Below are 15,638 nucleotides of genomic sequence, written 5' to 3'. Positions count from 1 at the left end.
TCATCATGGCAGTTGGACTAAATGTGACTTGAGAGAAATAGCTTCAACTATTGATAGAACACATATGTGATCTCTCGTCAAGCTGCCACCTGCAATCTAAAATACTTTTCTTCTGTTATGGGGTAGCTGTTGTGATTATCTTTTTTTATATATTTTTGAAAAAGGAACAGTGCTTGGGTCATTTAAATATGTATAATTCAGCAAGTACCAACGAACTCCTGATGTCGGCGGAATATTCTGGTAACAGCAGCAAAAACCTTCTAATCCAGCGACGAACCAAGAGGAAAGAGGTTACCCTCATGAGTTTTGCCAGTGACGAGGATGATGAAGTCCTGTTTGATAGTAAGCAGATTTTTTTTTTTGCATCTGATTGTCTGATTAAGTCCCATGAACAAGTTGCCCTGCTGGTGTTTAACCCACATTTACCCAAGACCGCGATAGCAATTTCTTAATTGAAATTACTTTTTTTGTTTGTTTGTTTGGGTTGGTTTTTTTATGTTTTTTTTAATTACCATTGTAATAAAAAATGTGTCTTCCAACTGAAAATCTTCCTTGGTCTATTCTTCGAAAGAAATTTGCCACTGTCAGTTCATTCTGACCTTATATACCGGGACATTGAACACACGTGGCTTGTTGTGTCCAAGAAGCATACATTTTTATATGCACTTTAATTCCAGCCCATTGGGTCAAATGATAAAACAGCAGTATAATACTACACATTTTAAAAGTAATGCTTGCAAATAAAATATCAAAAGTAAATGTTTGTTTTAAAGACTACAGCTACTAAATAAAAACCTTCTTGACATGGTGTTTACAGGGGATCCTTGTGGACATTCCCATGATGCATCTTCAATTATGGTTTTCCGAGAGGCTGTAGGCACATATTGCATATCTCTTGTGAGATACCTGGCTCCTGTGCCTTCACCGTGTTCCGGCGCAGTGACCCAGCAGCTAAGATTGATCATGTGCTTATACTGAACACAGTTAGGTGGAGGAGTGGTTAAGTGACTTGTGTCTGCTGGAAAAGGCAGATAAGCATTTCTAGTGTGCACACCCATCACCTATTAACAAGAGTGGCTCAATTTTGACTTTGAAAGTGAGCAGGAAAGACGTGTTTCTATATAGGAAATGGACCTTAGAGAAAAAAACATTATTGAAATAATTGCAAAGGTTATTGAAGAAGGTAAGACAAGACATAGGATTTATGGTTATCTTGTTTTAATATATATTTTTTGTAACATTTTGCTTTCATTGCTGTGTGCTCAGCTTCAGACACAGGTGATAACCAAGAAGTGTTGATGGCTGGGAGAAATTACCATTCCATCCATGACTTTGCCTCAGCTATCCCCAACCACCTTCTATTGGGATCACTACTGGAGCATCTGTGTTTCGTCTACGAGAGCAATCCAGCACGCTCACGCATGCTTTTTAAAGGTACGCTTGGGACTTGTTACAGTTCACAGTAGATGACAATTATTTTAAGAATGATTGTAATTGTCTGTGACATCTTCTGCCTTCGTCAGGATCATTAGTTAATGTTATTGTCATGTAGGAGTGACAATCTGTTTGCTCCAACAGTTATTGGCCAACGTTTGGCTGCCATGAACCTGTTGTCACCTTTGGCCATCAGTGATGAGTTCAGCACTGTCAGACTCCAGCACAACCGGGCCTTCTCTGAGCTGCTGCATGCTGCCAGTTCATCGCTGTATCCGCAGGTAAATGGAGGAATCAACACTTAGTGGCAGCACCTTGTACTAACAACAAACTTAGCATATCTGTTTTTACATATGCAGGGACAACAATGTCTGGGCATCAACGTGCACAATCCTGCATTAAGGTGGGCTGAATATTGAGATTTAGTCCACTTGTGTCTGGACTGTATATGTTATTAAAAAAAATGTCTATATGGTGTTTACAGACAAAAGGAGGGCTTGTTTCAAGGACAGATTTCCCGGTACATCAGCGAATTTGAAGAAATATGTAGACTTGGAAAAGGATCATATGGAAAAGTTTTTAAGGTTAAGGTCCTTCATACTTTTCAAGCAAACATTGCTACAATGTTGAGTTGATAAATACAGTCATGTTATGTGTGGCATCATTTCATAGGTAATGAACAAGCTGGATGGACAGTATTATGCTGTGAAAAAAATACTTATTAAAAAAGTTTCAAAGGATGACTGCATGAAGGTAAGGCTCCATTGTTTTGTCAGCTATGTATATCCACCGACTCCAGTAATGATTTTATTTATTGGTTTAGGTCCTCAGGGAAGTTAAAGTGTTGTCTAGTTTGCAGCACGTCAATGTCGTGGGTTATCACACTGCATGGTTAGAACATGTCCAGCCTGCTGCAAGTGAGTATTTAGCTGCTGCACATGGCTGTTGCTAACATCAGTTAGTTATCTAACGTGAGAAATACTTCCATTACAGAACTAGATCCTCTGTTGCCTGCGCTGGATTTACCTGGAGCACAGGACAGGTAGGATTCAGTGCTGGGGATTGATCCTGGTATCTTTTTACTTTTACCATAGATTTCTTTTACCTGGAACTTGATTTTTACAAGAGATGTTTCATTTGATTTTATGTCCGTATAATTAGTGATGCTAAAAGATGGACTTTTGCATGAGTCCACCTATTTGTTGCGGTTCGTTGTGTCAATTATAGTTACAATTCATTCTGATTCTCCTCTTTTCTTAGTTCTGATGAGAACTCTGACAGCAGTAGCTCCTCAATTATTTTTCAAAGCCTCAGTAAACAACAAGCAGATGCTGACCAAAGTGCCCAAGACCCCGAAAGAGACACCCAAGCTGTGAAAGCTGTAGGTTCAGCGCAAGAGGTGGGCCAGGTAGTGTGTCCCAAGACGATGCGCTGTATCCCCAGAAACTACATCCCGTGTGTTTTCCTGGGCCAACAAGATCTGATCAAGAACTCAAAATGTCCTGCCACGGGCTGGGACAGGTCAGCAGTCTTGGACGAGCAGACCAGCGGAAGCAGCATCAAGTTGAACAACAACTCCTGCTTCAACACGGACATTCAGCAGTGGTCTGATGTCGCCGTAACAAAGCCCTCAGAGGTATTATAATTATGAGAAGCAAGGCTTGATGTATACTCTAACGAAACTGGGAATAAATCTACGTTTTGTTCTACCTGCAGGTACACTTCCACCTGATGTTCTACATTCAGATGCAGCTTTGTGAGCGTTCCCTGAAAGACTGGATCTTTGAAAGGAACATGAAGCCCAAAGAGGAGCTCACGTCAAATTGTAATGGAGAAACACCTGCATTATTTCTCTTTGACATATCAGAACAACAAAATTATCAAGTATTTCCTCTTGGTTTTGAGGTAACATAAATACGTATGGTTCTATATTCAGGTCCTTATGAATGTGTGGATGCTGACCAGACATTCAAACTGCTGAAACAGATAGTTGAAGGAGTGGAATATATTCATTCCCGAGGAATAATGCACAGAGACCTGAAGGTAAGATGGATCCCCAGATGACATTTGAGTTTACAATGCTGCAGTTGTTAACTTGAAATATTATGAAGTGTGCCATTAAGTAAGTCATGTTTAAAATCTGTCACAAAGGAAATGTGTAAACTGTCCCAGTGGTAAAATACGAAGTCGTGTACACTTTGAGGCAGGACACTCCTGATCTTCTTCTTGTTGTGGACATGTGATGCATAAATGACCCTTTTGCAAATGTCTTGAAGTGTCCTTGGCTGCTGAAGGAGTTCTAGTAGCTGGTCTCTCTGTTTCATGAAGCAAGGTAGCATCAAGGTTGAGGGGAGTTGACCTTTGTGGTTGTAAATTGTCAGTGGGGAGGTCAGATGTAGCAGTTTAACCAGCAGAGCGTGGTTCTTTACATTTGGAGGGTGGTTCAGGAACTGAAACAGGCTGCTTTCCCCTTCTCTGTTCGGCTTATTGACATCGGCACCATAACTTAGCAGCAGATCCACTAGATCCTCACTGGCCATTTTGCACGCCTCGTGTAGAGGTGTAATCCCGGCGTTGTTGGTTGCGTCGATGGCGGCGCCATGTTCAAGTAATTCTTTAATGCAGCCATTGCCGTCCGTCTGGGTTTTAGCAGTCTTCATGGCAAATGCTACTACTGCCATGTGCAGAGGAGTGTTCCCAGAGTGCAGGGCCACCTTAAAAATGAAAGTGTACAAATGAGTGTCAGACAGATGTGGTAGATGACTGTCAAGATTGTTAATATCTATGAGCAGAACCTTTTTTATATCAATCAATTAAGTACGTTAACCTGCAGCACAAACCATGTTGACATCTGCTCCCTCCTCGATCAAACTGGCGATAAGGTCTTTATGCAGGACTCCAGCGGCCATATGCAGCGGTGTCATCCCACTGCTGTTGACGGCATTAATATTAGCACCATAGCTGACCAGGATATGTACAGCAGACAGAGCCCTGTGGTGCACCGAAAGGTGCAGAGCTGTGTGACGACTCCCTCCTTCCACCTAGTAAAAAAATTCCAACACGCACATCTTAGAAAAGCAAGACATGGTCTGTTTTACTGCACGGAATGTACAAAAGTAGGCTAAATGACTTTTTTAGGGAAGTCCATTCACCTCTGCATTGATGTTAATGCCATGTACACAAAGGATTTGTAGACAGAGCTCTGCCTGTGAACACTCGTGAACCCCAGTAGTCTTGAGCTTGGAACCCAATTTGTGTTTCGCGGTTAGGGGATGTGGCCAACTGCTTATAACCAAGTGCAGAGCAGTTCGACCTAACCGGTCCCTGGCAGAGACAGACGAAGAAGTTTGAGGAAGTGTGCTTCTCAATGTATAAGCTTCCTTTTTTTATAAAGGGGTAACTGCAATGATTTGCGACTGAACTTCTGTGAAAGTTTGAACAGTCGCCAGCTTGTTATTTAAATTTGTACGCGTATTCTTCTTGTGTGTGTGTGTGTGTGTGTGTACACAGTGTGTGTTTGTCTTGACCTTATTTCAGGGTCTGCTCCAGCTGATAGCAGGCTCTGAATGCTCTTTACTCTTGTGTTAGCAGCAGCTAGATGAAGGGGAATGGCTGCAAGTGCCTAAGGCAAGACATGACAAAACAAGCCAGACTCGATACTGTAAAAGCCAAATATGTTGAACTCGCACCCAGTTTTTTTTCTGCAGTTATGCATCTTCATTTATTTATTATGACATTTTTATAGAAGGCAGTGAAATGTTCTTTTACCTTCCATAAGTCTCCAGGCGCTGTGTCAAGTACACGAATCAAAAAGTTGCTTCCATACTTATTTGTTAAGTCTTCTATATGATCCACATCTTCATCCATTATTGCGGTATAGAATTCTTGGTTGTAAAATTTCTCCATCGCGGAGACATTTGTTGACTTCCAGCATAGCTAGTGACTGCCGCTTCGGTGGTGTCAGTGTTTACAATCCCCTCCTAAGGTGTGTGGATTTTCAAAGCTGGTTCAGCTGGTTTACAACTGAACGCCCACAAATGTAGGATGTCGTCAGTTAAAGAAGCACCCACACAGAAGCAAGTTCAATTTCTCCTCTCCTTTGTTTTGTCATTTTCTGCAATGGCATCTGCTTCCGAATGTGATGTTCATACTGTGGTTTTCAGTGTGGTGCGCACTCTTCCTGTTGCAGCTGCAACTTTTGCACTCAGAGGCCAATTATTGGGTGTGATATCTGTTCCTGTACTCTTGTTGGCATGTTTGCACTTTTTGTGTTTTGTTATTATTTTGTGTTTAATGTAAAGAGCCTCATATTCATCACATCTTTCTGCTAATTATTTTTTTCCCCACAGCCAAGGAACATTTTCCTCCATGGACAGGACTGTTATGTGCGAATCGGGGACTTTGGCTTGGCCTGCAGCGATATAATAATGGATAGTCGGAAAAACACCACGTCAAGTGGCAGTGGTAATACTGCACCTAAAAGCGTGTTGATTTTCATAGTACAGTACAACTAAATTGTGTTTTTGCTTTACAATCACACATTATATCTTGCAGAATCTGCTCATACCACGGGTGTTGGTACATTTGTTTATGCTGCACCAGAACAACTCAAGGGTTCCCATTATGATTCAAAGGTAAACAAAAATAATACAGCAGGGGCATTATGAATAGAGAATGGAATTAATCACAGAGTTTCAAGATTCCTGTTAAGCATATTTCGAATTTTTAATAACTTATAAACATATTTTCATCATCATTCTGTTTGTAGTCAGACATGTATAGCATTGGAGTTCTGGCTCTCGAGCTATTTCAGCCCTTTGGAACAGAAATGGAGAGAGCCTGTACCCTTGAGAGCCTGAGAAAGGGGGAAATTCCAGGTTCTTTCTCTCAGAGATGGCCAGTCTTAACCAAGTACATCAAGAAACTGACAAATCCAGATCCAAGTGTTCGCCCGACAGCCGATCAGCTTCTTCAAAGCGAGCTCTTCTGTAATAAAGATAAAGTATGTATTGTTGTAAAATATTTTTCTTCTTAAAAGTGTGACATTTTAAAACAATAGAAATTCTCTCTCAGGTAATCCATGGTTTGCAGAAAAGGATTGAAGAGCAAGACGAAGTAATCGTACAACTGAGAAGACAGATAAGCCAGCTTCAGAGCTCCTAAGTCAAAGTTCATTTCTCTGAGCCTTAAAAAAAAACTTGTTTTGTGCTGCTATACATATTTTGTTATTCCCCTAAATGTAAATTGTCGTGTGTGTGTGTGTATGGAGCATGGATGAAGCACTAATGTCTTGGACATCGGTATGTAAGGGTCCCATTATTTATCTTTATTCAGTCGTTCAATAAACAGGTCTGTATGGTTGAATCTTAGATTTTGATTATTGCAAATATGTTTTACTGTACAATTCAGTGTACTTGGATTTGACAGATTTTGATCCAGTTGTAGTCAATATTTGTAAATGACATGATTATGTTTTGCATGTTTAAATGAATTACGTGTACAACGCCACTGAAACTGTTGTTTAGACAAATTTAAAAGACGTATAAATCTCGCAACATCAAAGGAGGCTGCACGCGAAGGCGCTTCACGAGCACGTTCCTCACGAATAAGTCTGAACGAGCCAATCAGGAGCCTCCTTTCATCGCAGGTACCCGGATGTACCCGTGGGCAATTAGCTACGTCATTGTTCACCGCCGGACACCCACTGGAAATAAGGAATGGATTTACAATTGCTATTAATACAATTGTAATAGATTACAGGTGAGTACTCTGTTGTTCCAATAATAAAGTGGCGCTTAGACTGTGCGTCTGTTGCATTTAGGCAGGCCACAGCCGTTAAGATTCGTTGTAGCAGCGTTAGACCGGTTCTCTGCCATGTCGGAGGTAACAGCGCAGTGAACGCACACTGCCGCCGGGTTGAGCCTCTTGTCTAATAGTCAAGATGCCCTGACCCTCGCTCCCACCCTTCTGCACTAAATCAATCTCGTAGTGAAAACAAGAGGTGTCTGGATTGTTAACAGGCAATAAATAGGCCAACGGTCCGCAATTTCCTTTGGTTTCCGTCGTGCTAAGCTACCTAGCTAGCCGCGTTAGCATCGCACGTAATGTTTCCCCTGTTTGGTAACTATGCGCTGGGTCCGCCGCTTTCACTAATACGGCGCACTCGCGCGTCGCACGTTCAACATCGTAGCCTGTTTTCAGCATTTCAGTATCCCGCTTGTTGTCGAGGACTTTCAGCAGTAGTCCGCTTGTCGTCGCGAACGACCGTTTTATTTGATTCAAGCTAAGAGAGAGGCGCTGCGTGGGGAAGGCCTTGCAGCCGTCCGTCAGGAAACGTGAGCCAGTCTGCTGCCTGCGCTGCCGGAGCGAGGGGGTGGGAACAGCCGCTAACGTGCTTCCGACCAGCGACTCCCCCCCCGTTGGGTTATGGGATGGTTTACAAAGGTGACTTCTGCGGGATCCACTGAACCGATTTTAGCATCGATTTTATTGCAAGGCAACATCTTGTTTATAATTTAGGACACGTGAATTGGTGGCTTAGTGGAAGTTAGAAGTGGAAATTAAAATTTCCAATTAACAGGAAGGAATACACTAGACTATGCATTGCAGACCTCATGATTGAACTGAGGGGAAATCCTTCCAGTCAAGCTCCTGTACATGTTTTTGACCTTGTCAGGAAACGACCCCCTGTAAACACAAACTTCACATTGAAAGGCTCAAGCCTTAAGACATTTATCACTGCTCTAGCAAAATGTGAAGTTATGTGAGTTACGCGATATTAGATTTAACATATCAGAACGTCGTCTTTTTTGAAAATGTGTATGTATTCTCCATAACATGTTTAGATGAAGTTTTCTTTGTCTCTTGCAGCAATGAACAATGACCATAGTTGACAGATCTACTGAGAAGTCTGACCACGAGTCAGTCGGGTGTAAACAATCTCCCTTCTCAAGTGGAGACGTAAGAATGGACAGCAGCTGTTCCAGCAGCTGGACAGTGGGTCCCACCAAGTCCAGTGACACTCTGAGGTTGAAATCTCCAGGTTGTCTGGGCTCAGCATCTGGAGCAGCAGTTTTCAACACTACACCCACCTGTGTGGACCGGCCGAAGGAGCAAGGTGCTCAACTTACTCTTTTTCTTTCTTTATTTTCAGTATGTTACACAGTGGAATGTTGCCTGACCAGTGTTGCACGAAGTCCTAAACCAGCTTCAAAAGGCTTTTAGCCATTTCTGCACCTTAATTTTCTTCCTGTGGGTGTTGTTTCATATCCTCTTTCTATTTGAAGTCTTACAATTTCATAAAGTAGAAAAATAGTTCTAAGGAAGTTTTGATGCAATTGCAACATAGCCTGAATTTTCTTGCACAATTCTTAAAAAAAGGAACTAAAATCTTGATTTTCAGATGCATAAAGAGTAATTTCCATAATGATGTTTGATCTTTGTCTCAAGTGCTAAACAGTGGTGATGGCATCGAAATTCCCCAGAAGGTCCTCTTCCCTCCAGAACGGATCTACCTGAAGTGGACCCAGGTTCACCGCATAGGTGCAGGCCTGCAGAATATGGGGAACACCTGTTTCCTCAATTCAGCTCTGCAGTGCCTCACCTACACTGCTCCATTTTCCAATTACATGTTGACACGAGAACACTCCAAAACATGTAAGCTGATAGTTATTTCATATCTAGAACCGTGATGAAAATCACACCACTCCATTATATGATTACCCTATATGACAAGGGTTGATGTCTTGCTGTTATAAATTATTGTAGCCTTCTCTTTTTTTCCAGCTATGAGAAAATCTGTCAGCAATTCTAAATATTGGATTTATTTGTAAGCGGCGAGATGTTTATTGTCGTCATCTTATCCATGCAGGTCATGAGCCGGGGTTCTGCATGATGTGCACCATGCAAAACCACATCATTCAGGTTTTTGCAAACTCTGGTAATGTAATTAAGCCCATCGGGGTCCTCAATGAGCTCAAAAGTAAGTACAGCCAGGAAATGTTGTATTTTATAAATTTATTTCCGCACTGTGTGAACGTGGATCTTTTAAAATTGAGAATAAATTTTCAAAACTGATGATTCATCTATATTTAAATATACATAAATCGACCCCTCCCCCCCACGCAGGGATTGCAAAACACTTCCGATATGGAAGCCAAGAGGATGCTCATGAGTTTCTGCGCTACACAGTGGATGCTATGCAAAAGTCCTGTTTACCTGGAACAAAGTGAGTTTAATCCACTTCCAAATCCTGTGTGCATGTGGATATATATATATGTGTGTGTGTGTGTGTGTATATATATTTACTCTCATATATATAATTTATTTTTTTAAGGTGAGACAATAGACAATTGTTTGACAGATATAAATAAATAAATAAATAAGTATTATTTTTGATTAAACTATTGATTGGATGATGTATTGTCATGTGTGCGACATTCTGTGTAGGTTATTGTTGACATTGAATATTCATTGTCTCACTTTCATGTATTTATATCACTATATTTCCAGCGTAAAATATAAGTGAATTTTCAGGTGGCATTGAGGATTTCTATCTTCACTTTTTTTTTTTCCATGTGCCTTGATGATTGTGACAGATTGGACCGGCAAACGCAGGCAACCACATTTATCCATCAAGTCTTTGGAGGCTATCTGAGGTCCAGAGGTACGTTCTTAGTGATTTGCTTGTTATATGACAATTTTAATTACTTTTGGTTTGATAGCTCTGCAATAAATCAATTTTCTTCCATTTTTAGTTAAATGTTTAAACTGCAAAGCAGTCTCAGATACATTTGACCCCTTCCTGGATATTCCACTTGAAATTAAGGTAATTATTTTTCTACTTCTAACTTCTGATTATTATTATTTACCATTTTGAGCTGAGGAAAATAATTTCAGACATTGTTTCTCTGGTGTATCAAATCAATCAATCACATTTTTAGAAGATTTGCTTTTCTTTCCATGTAGACTGCTCCCAGCGTCTCAAAGGCTCTGGAACAGTTTGTAAAGCCAGAACAGTTGGATGGAGAAAACGCCTACAAATGCACCAAGTAAGATGTTTCACAGGGTAAAAATAAGAGTCAGTATTATTTATTTATTGTTTGCTTATTAACTTAAGCATTTTGTTCTGTAGGTGTAAAAAAATGGTCACAGCCTCAAAGAGGTTTACCATCCACCGCAGCGCCAATGTGCTCACTCTTGCACTTAAGCGTTTTGCAAACTTCAGCGGAGGCAAAATAACAAAGGTGCCGTGACGATCTCCTACAAGTATAGACTTGCTTTTGTTTAAACAGTCATTTTACCTGTTTTATATTAACTGGCAATGTTTTGGTCTCCAGGATGTGAAATATCCAGAATACTTGGACCTACGCCCCTTCATGTCTCAGTCCCAAGGAGAACCTCAGGTCTACGGACTGTATGCAGTTCTGGTCCACTCTGGATTCAGCTGTCATGCAGGGCATTATTTCTGTTATATTAAGGTACCCTTACCACTATGCCAGTATTTAGGACAATCTATTACCAAATACGCATGCATTAATTTGTCTTGGACTTCATTCTTAAAATGAGACTTATTTTAAATCTGTTCTCTGACCAGAATATATATTTAAACCTACTCTGTTGTCTCTCACAGGCAAGCAATGGGCAGTGGTATCAGATGAACGATTCCTCTGTATCTATTAGTGACATCAGGTCTGTTCTCAACCAGCAGGCATATGTCCTTTTCTACATAAAGTAAGTAAACATGACTTAAAATAGTTTAAAAACATGAATGTTACAGAGATAGCATGGAAAAAGGGAAGTATTCTCATTATTTCAAGCACATTTGTGTCCTGTAATGAAATATACACTGAGGTTAACAGGCCTCAGTTTCTCATAACACCAATTTGTACTTTGAGGTGTGATGCTAATATTACTTTATCAATAATCTGACCTTGGATAATATAGAAGTGTCATACTTCAAAAAAACCTGAAATTCAACAATAATAGTTTTACTTAATAGTTTGTGTTTCTTTTGCATGAATAGGTCCAGCGATATGAAGAAAACAGGGGATTACAGCAACATGAGCCATAATCCAGGCATCCCTGGTCAATCATCTCCACGACCCACAGTGATCCCACGAATCAACGCCGCCATCCACCATAATAACGTTGGCTTCATAGGTCCTCAGCTGCCACCACATATGACCAAGGTATTGTATAGAAGACAATGACTCGTTATGTGTATGACACAAGTTTCACCAGGCATCACTAAATGTGTGTGAACTGCAATTTCTCCATAGACTACTCTCCACATCAATGGCAATGGATCTGGGAGAGAGTATTCCAATAACTCAAAGCCCAGCACCAGCAGCAGTGTTGTGGGAAACTGTAACCATGGAGCCGCCTCTTCATCCATTTCCCACTCAATCAGTCGGCCCACTACAATTCCAGACCAAAATAAACGGCAGAAACTTTCATTCTACATTGGCAATGGCAAACACAGTCGCGTGTCCTCTTCATCCTCTTCTTATAGCCAACCGTCCTCTGCCAGTAGCAGCGCTTCCTCCAGCTCCTTGTCCTCTCCTCATTCTACCTCAGGCGTGTATTCAGACATTCCTTTAGTTCGTCAACTTAACCATGTCAACGGAAAACCTTGCAGTAATGGGGACAGTCACACTGGAGGGAATGGAGCATCCTTCTTGGTTCCATACAGTCAAGAATCTTCAGAGGAATCAGACCAAGAAAACTGTGGCACACAGAATACTGACTTTGACAAGTGTCACCTTAATGGAAACAATAAAATGGGAGAGGTCCAAGAAAAATCTCCTCAGGTTACTAATGTGGAGTCAGGGGTTCTCCACAATGGTCACAAAATAAATGGATCGGCCAGTGGGGCAACGAAATCCAATCAAAGCGAACACCACAAAGTGAATGGACATGACACCAACAATGAGGTTATTCCCATGCTTTGTGTTTATGTCGTCATTAATCTACAGATAACTAAAAAGGAAATCTGTGTAACGCTTTTTTCTTCCCGTTCTCAGAACTCTTACGGTTATCACGAAAGCCCACCCTCTCTGTCTACTGTTGCTGCTAATGGACAAGACAATGACCACATTCAGACCGAGTAAGACATTATTAGTCCTTCTAATTAGCGTCTGAACATCTAAGAGAGAAGTCATTTTTATGTTTATGGTTTTTTTTCCACAGCAAAGAGGGACATAACTCTGCCACATCTCAAGACAGCTCTCAAGGTTCCTGTCCTGCTGCCAGTGAAAACCAGCACGTCTCTGACACTGACACAAGGGCTACGACAGCGTCCGAACGTCTGCCTCTGTATACGACAGCTTCTGTTAGTAGCCCTGCTCCTTCAGATACAAACAACCATGCTGTCACGTGGAACGAATCCACCTCCTCTCCTGCACATCATGGAAAAAACAGTGTGGCCTTATCCACCCAGCCAGATTACTCCCAAATTACAAGTGAGACAGCTGCAGGTCCAGAGGAGGCGAATGGAGGTGGGAATGAAGTGCCGGTTACCCCACAGGCCAGCGGTCAATCAGCAGGGACTGAAGGGTGTCCGGACAGTAAGGAATCTCACCAGTCTAACTCCTGTCCAGGAAGCAGTGAAGGACAATCTTCCAGAAATGGGGAAAAGGACAGGTCATCTGAAAGGAGGAGGAACATGAAAAGACACTACAGGGACAGGAGTCAGGAGCGCGATGGTGATCGCCATCGGTACAGACGGGACTATCAGTATTACCACTATTCCCGCTCTCACAGAGAGCGCTCTCCTCACAGACGCTCGCACAGGGACTGGGAGTCTGGGTATCATCGGGAACGCGCCGTCTACTACCCCAGGAATCATGACCGTGACAAGTATCCCCAGTACCACCGCCACTGGTCGAGAGAAGAATGGGGCTGTGAGTGGAGGGGGCACACTCATCCCTACACCGAAGGGTCTCAGGGTCGTTGGAAGCGGAAAGAGGAGCACAGAGAATTCCGGGTGATGAAAGAAAAGACCAATGGCAAGTTGAGGGACGATTACTCCTCAAAGGATCAGATTGCCTCAACCACAACGGCATCCGAAACATTCACAAACTCCAAAGGTTCACCTGCTCACGCTTCCTTCTCCACGTCTGAATGCACTTCAGACAGGAAGGATCCAGATTATAAGAGCACTGCTAATCATTTTAGCAAGGAGAGAAAAAACAGCCACGACGCCCGTCACTCTAAAAAACACAAAAGAAGCAAAAAGAAGAAGTCCAAGGATAAAGAGAAACACCACGATAGTGGGTGAGTAGAGAGCATCTTATTGTAATTATTGCACATTTTAATAATTCATTGATGTCCCACATATAGCTGACAAGGCACATGTAATTAACCAGTAATTACAAAATGAATTTTGTTTTTTTTGTGAGGCAGTAAAGACAACTGGTCTGACAGATATACATTTTTAAAAAAAGTATTATTTTTGATGAAATGTCATGTTCGCAACAAAGTCACTTGGTTAAACTATACAATGAAATTCTTGCTTACACGACATCTGTAAGGTTTTACATTGTTCTAGGCATTTTTATTTTTTGTTCCACAGCCATGGCTAAATAATAACATTATATTCTCTTTCAGAAGCTCCGACAGGGACTCTGATCGAGCCACAGAGAGAAAAAAGAAGAAGAAGAAAAGGAGGCACCAGGACAGTGATAATGACGCAGAGCTGCCTCACAAGAGAAGCCAGAAAGAGAGCCACAAGCCAAAATATATTATAAAAGAAAATAAATACGACAATGGATTTTATCCAGAAAAACATTGGCGTGACGACCGAAAGGACCATTTACTACCGTCCCACCACACCTCACTACCAAATGGTTCGACCCACCACCAATTCAATGGATACATGGGTAAAGCATGTCACTTACAATCATCTTCAATCTTCACTAAAAAGCTGCAATAACAGTTTATTAACTCAAGTGTCATCTTTAATCTCTAGGAAATGGGTACCACCAAACCAATGGAGACTCCCATGCTTCCAACCCTACACTGACCTGTGAGTTGGCGCCCCTTTAAAGATGTCACAGGAATGACATCGGCAACTTCATTTAACATGGTGCTTCTTTGTTGGGAATATATTGTATTTTTACAGCAATTAGAAAAGTGTTTTAAATACTGGGACATTGTCTATTTGAGGCATTGGATGATTTGCAGTATATCTAGCTATTATTCACCTGTTAAACATTTAATACATTTAATATATCTAAACTTGTATGAACACAGAGCCTGGAGCTTAAACATCTCAACTGCTACTCAGTTGAACTCAGGACTTGAAACTTTATTAACACACTTCACTGAGATCCACCTGATATGAAATGAACGAACAAAAGGGACATTTTTCTAAAGAGAAGAACTTTAAGACCCATTGTTTGTTTGTGAGTTGAGATGTCACCGTTACCCTGGAGCTTGCAGAACGGTTTCGGTTTGTTCTCCGAGTACACTGAAAATAACGGAGCGAACATGGATGTTTGAGTGCACTGGTGGGAAGAAGATTTCACGGATGGATACCTCCACTTTCTCCCTGGACACACTTGAGGACATTTCTCACTTCTTTTATCCACAGATTTAAACTCTACTTTTTAATCCTTTTCATCCAAGCAGTTATTTTGAGTACTCTCCCGACTCTTAGTTCTTGATTACTTTTAACACTTTATTGAGAACAAAGATTCGTTATCATTACTCAACACCATTTTAAAGAAAAATACAGTTTGTGTCTTTTAGTATCAAACATACTGTGAATTTAATTTTAACTGTACTATCAGTTATTTTTATACATGAAATCCTGTATCAGGGTTTGCTAGATGTTATGTTGTTTTACCTTGTTTTTAGAAAAAAATGTTTTTTGACTGCATCGTCTGGAGACAAATCGAATGGTATGATTTGTTGTTTTGTTTTAATAACTTTAGATTGAAATACTGCGGTTATTTTTTAAGTTTAGCATGTGAAGGTCTACACATTGTATAAGGTAAAAGCCTAAATACATTTGTTCATGTGAGAAATTAATTCTTGCTTTGTGGCTTTGTTTATAATGTGCAGTGAATTGAATGATAAATTGAGATGATTGATTAGCTCCCTCCAACCACTGTATCATACACCACAAACAGCCTGATTGTATTTGAGGCTCCTGATTAACAAACACGAAAAACATTTAATGGGACCTCAAACTTTAAGCA

General features: G+C 41.0%; 3 protein-coding genes across 8 annotated transcripts; 2 read left to right on the top strand and 1 right to left on the bottom strand.

The window, feature by feature from the left end:
• Positions 1-3: 3 nt before the first annotated feature.
• On the top strand, positions 4-6,798 carry eif2ak1 (eukaryotic translation initiation factor 2-alpha kinase 1). Of its 2 annotated transcripts, none has more exons than XM_057055034.1 (15): positions 4-342; positions 1,267-1,434; positions 1,579-1,715; positions 1,794-1,837; positions 1,919-2,018; positions 2,107-2,187; positions 2,258-2,351; positions 2,428-2,476; positions 2,695-3,070; positions 3,151-3,259; positions 3,371-3,477; positions 5,784-5,898; positions 5,989-6,068; positions 6,203-6,436; positions 6,508-6,798. In XM_057055034.1, exons 1-15 carry the CDS (start codon positions 189-191, stop codon positions 6,595-6,597), a joined length of 1,938 nt encoding a protein of 645 aa, XP_056911014.1. In that variant the 5' UTR covers positions 4-188; the 3' UTR covers positions 6,598-6,798. The 2 variants fall into 2 exon arrangements, with proteins under 2 accessions (XP_056911014.1, XP_056911024.1); XM_057055044.1 differs by lacking the exon at positions 4-342 and adding an exon at positions 1,030-1,183.
• LOC130537928 (ankyrin repeat domain-containing protein 61-like) lies at positions 3,422-5,543 on the bottom strand. 3 transcript variants are annotated; one of them, XR_008953726.1, is made up of 5 exons: positions 5,203-5,540; positions 4,962-5,086; positions 4,587-4,758; positions 4,275-4,475; positions 3,422-4,148 (listed from the first exon to the last, which is right to left on the bottom strand). XR_008953726.1 is itself a non-coding variant. In XM_057055076.1 (5 exons), exons 1-5 carry the CDS (start codon positions 5,338-5,340, stop codon positions 4,081-4,083), a joined length of 687 nt encoding a protein of 228 aa, XP_056911056.1. In that variant the 5' UTR covers positions 5,341-5,543; the 3' UTR covers positions 3,422-4,080. The 3 variants fall into 3 exon arrangements, 2 of the variants coding, with proteins under 2 accessions (XP_056911056.1, XP_056911045.1); XM_057055076.1 differs by having other exon boundaries at positions 4,262-4,475; positions 4,962-5,056; positions 5,203-5,543; XM_057055065.1 differs by having other exon boundaries at positions 4,962-5,056; positions 5,203-5,534.
• Positions 6,799-7,037: 239 nt separating the features above from the next.
• usp42 (ubiquitin specific peptidase 42) lies at positions 7,038-15,468 on the top strand. 3 transcript variants are annotated; one of them, XM_057054966.1, is made up of 17 exons: positions 7,038-7,194; positions 8,305-8,551; positions 8,884-9,090; positions 9,305-9,415; positions 9,562-9,661; positions 10,032-10,099; positions 10,191-10,261; positions 10,402-10,484; positions 10,568-10,679; positions 10,773-10,913; positions 11,066-11,166; positions 11,459-11,624; positions 11,715-12,368; positions 12,459-12,541; positions 12,625-13,710; positions 14,047-14,315; positions 14,405-15,468. In XM_057054966.1, the coding sequence occupies exons 2-17, from the start codon at positions 8,314-8,316 to the stop codon at positions 14,479-14,481; spliced, it is 3,567 nt and encodes a 1,188-aa protein (XP_056910946.1). In that variant the 5' UTR covers positions 7,038-7,194; positions 8,305-8,313; the 3' UTR covers positions 14,482-15,468. The 3 variants fall into 3 exon arrangements, with proteins under 3 accessions (XP_056910946.1, XP_056910937.1, XP_056910951.1); XM_057054957.1 differs by having other exon boundaries at positions 7,039-7,194; positions 14,044-14,315; XM_057054971.1 differs by lacking the exons at positions 7,038-7,194; positions 8,305-8,551; positions 8,884-9,090; positions 9,305-9,415 and having other exon boundaries at positions 9,970-10,099; positions 14,044-14,315.
• Positions 15,469-15,638: the final 170 nt, after the last annotated feature.

This window comes from Takifugu flavidus, chromosome 1 (assembly GCF_003711565.1).
Source record: "Takifugu flavidus isolate HTHZ2018 chromosome 1, ASM371156v2, whole genome shotgun sequence".
Taxonomy (NCBI): Eukaryota; Metazoa; Chordata; class Actinopteri; order Tetraodontiformes; family Tetraodontidae; genus Takifugu; species Takifugu flavidus.
This window is presented reverse-complemented; position numbering and strand designations above follow the sequence as displayed.

Excerpts from the sequence above, each read along its gene's own strand:
- eif2ak1 (XM_057055034.1), top strand. The coding sequence starts at position 189 with ATGTATAATTCAGCAAGTACCAACGAACTCCTGATGTCGGCGGAATAT. Across the intron at positions 2,477-2,694 it reads TTACCTGGAGCACAGGACAG|TTCTGATGAGAACTCTGACA; the intron begins GTAGGATTCAGT and ends CTCTTTTCTTAG. Across the intron at positions 3,260-3,370 it reads AGAGGAGCTCACGTCAAATT|GTCCTTATGAATGTGTGGAT; the intron begins GTAATGGAGAAA and ends TTCTATATTCAG.
- LOC130537928 (XM_057055065.1), bottom strand. The coding sequence starts at position 5,340 with ATGGAGAAATTTTACAACCAAGAATTCTATACCGCAATAATGGATGAA. Across the intron at positions 4,476-4,586 it reads GCATTAACATCAATGCAGAG|GTGGAAGGAGGGAGTCGTCA; the intron begins GTGAATGGACTT and ends TTTTTTTACTAG. Across the intron at positions 4,149-4,274 it reads AGGGAGCAGATGTCAACATG|GTGGCCCTGCACTCTGGGAA; the intron begins GTTTGTGCTGCA and ends TTCATTTTTAAG.
- usp42 (XM_057054957.1), top strand. The coding sequence starts at position 8,314 with ATGACCATAGTTGACAGATCTACTGAGAAGTCTGACCACGAGTCAGTC. Across the intron at positions 11,167-11,458 it reads TATGTCCTTTTCTACATAAA|GTCCAGCGATATGAAGAAAA; the intron begins GTAAGTAAACAT and ends TTGCATGAATAG. Across the intron at positions 14,316-14,404 it reads CCAATTCAATGGATACATGG|GAAATGGGTACCACCAAACC; the intron begins GTAAAGCATGTC and ends TTTAATCTCTAG.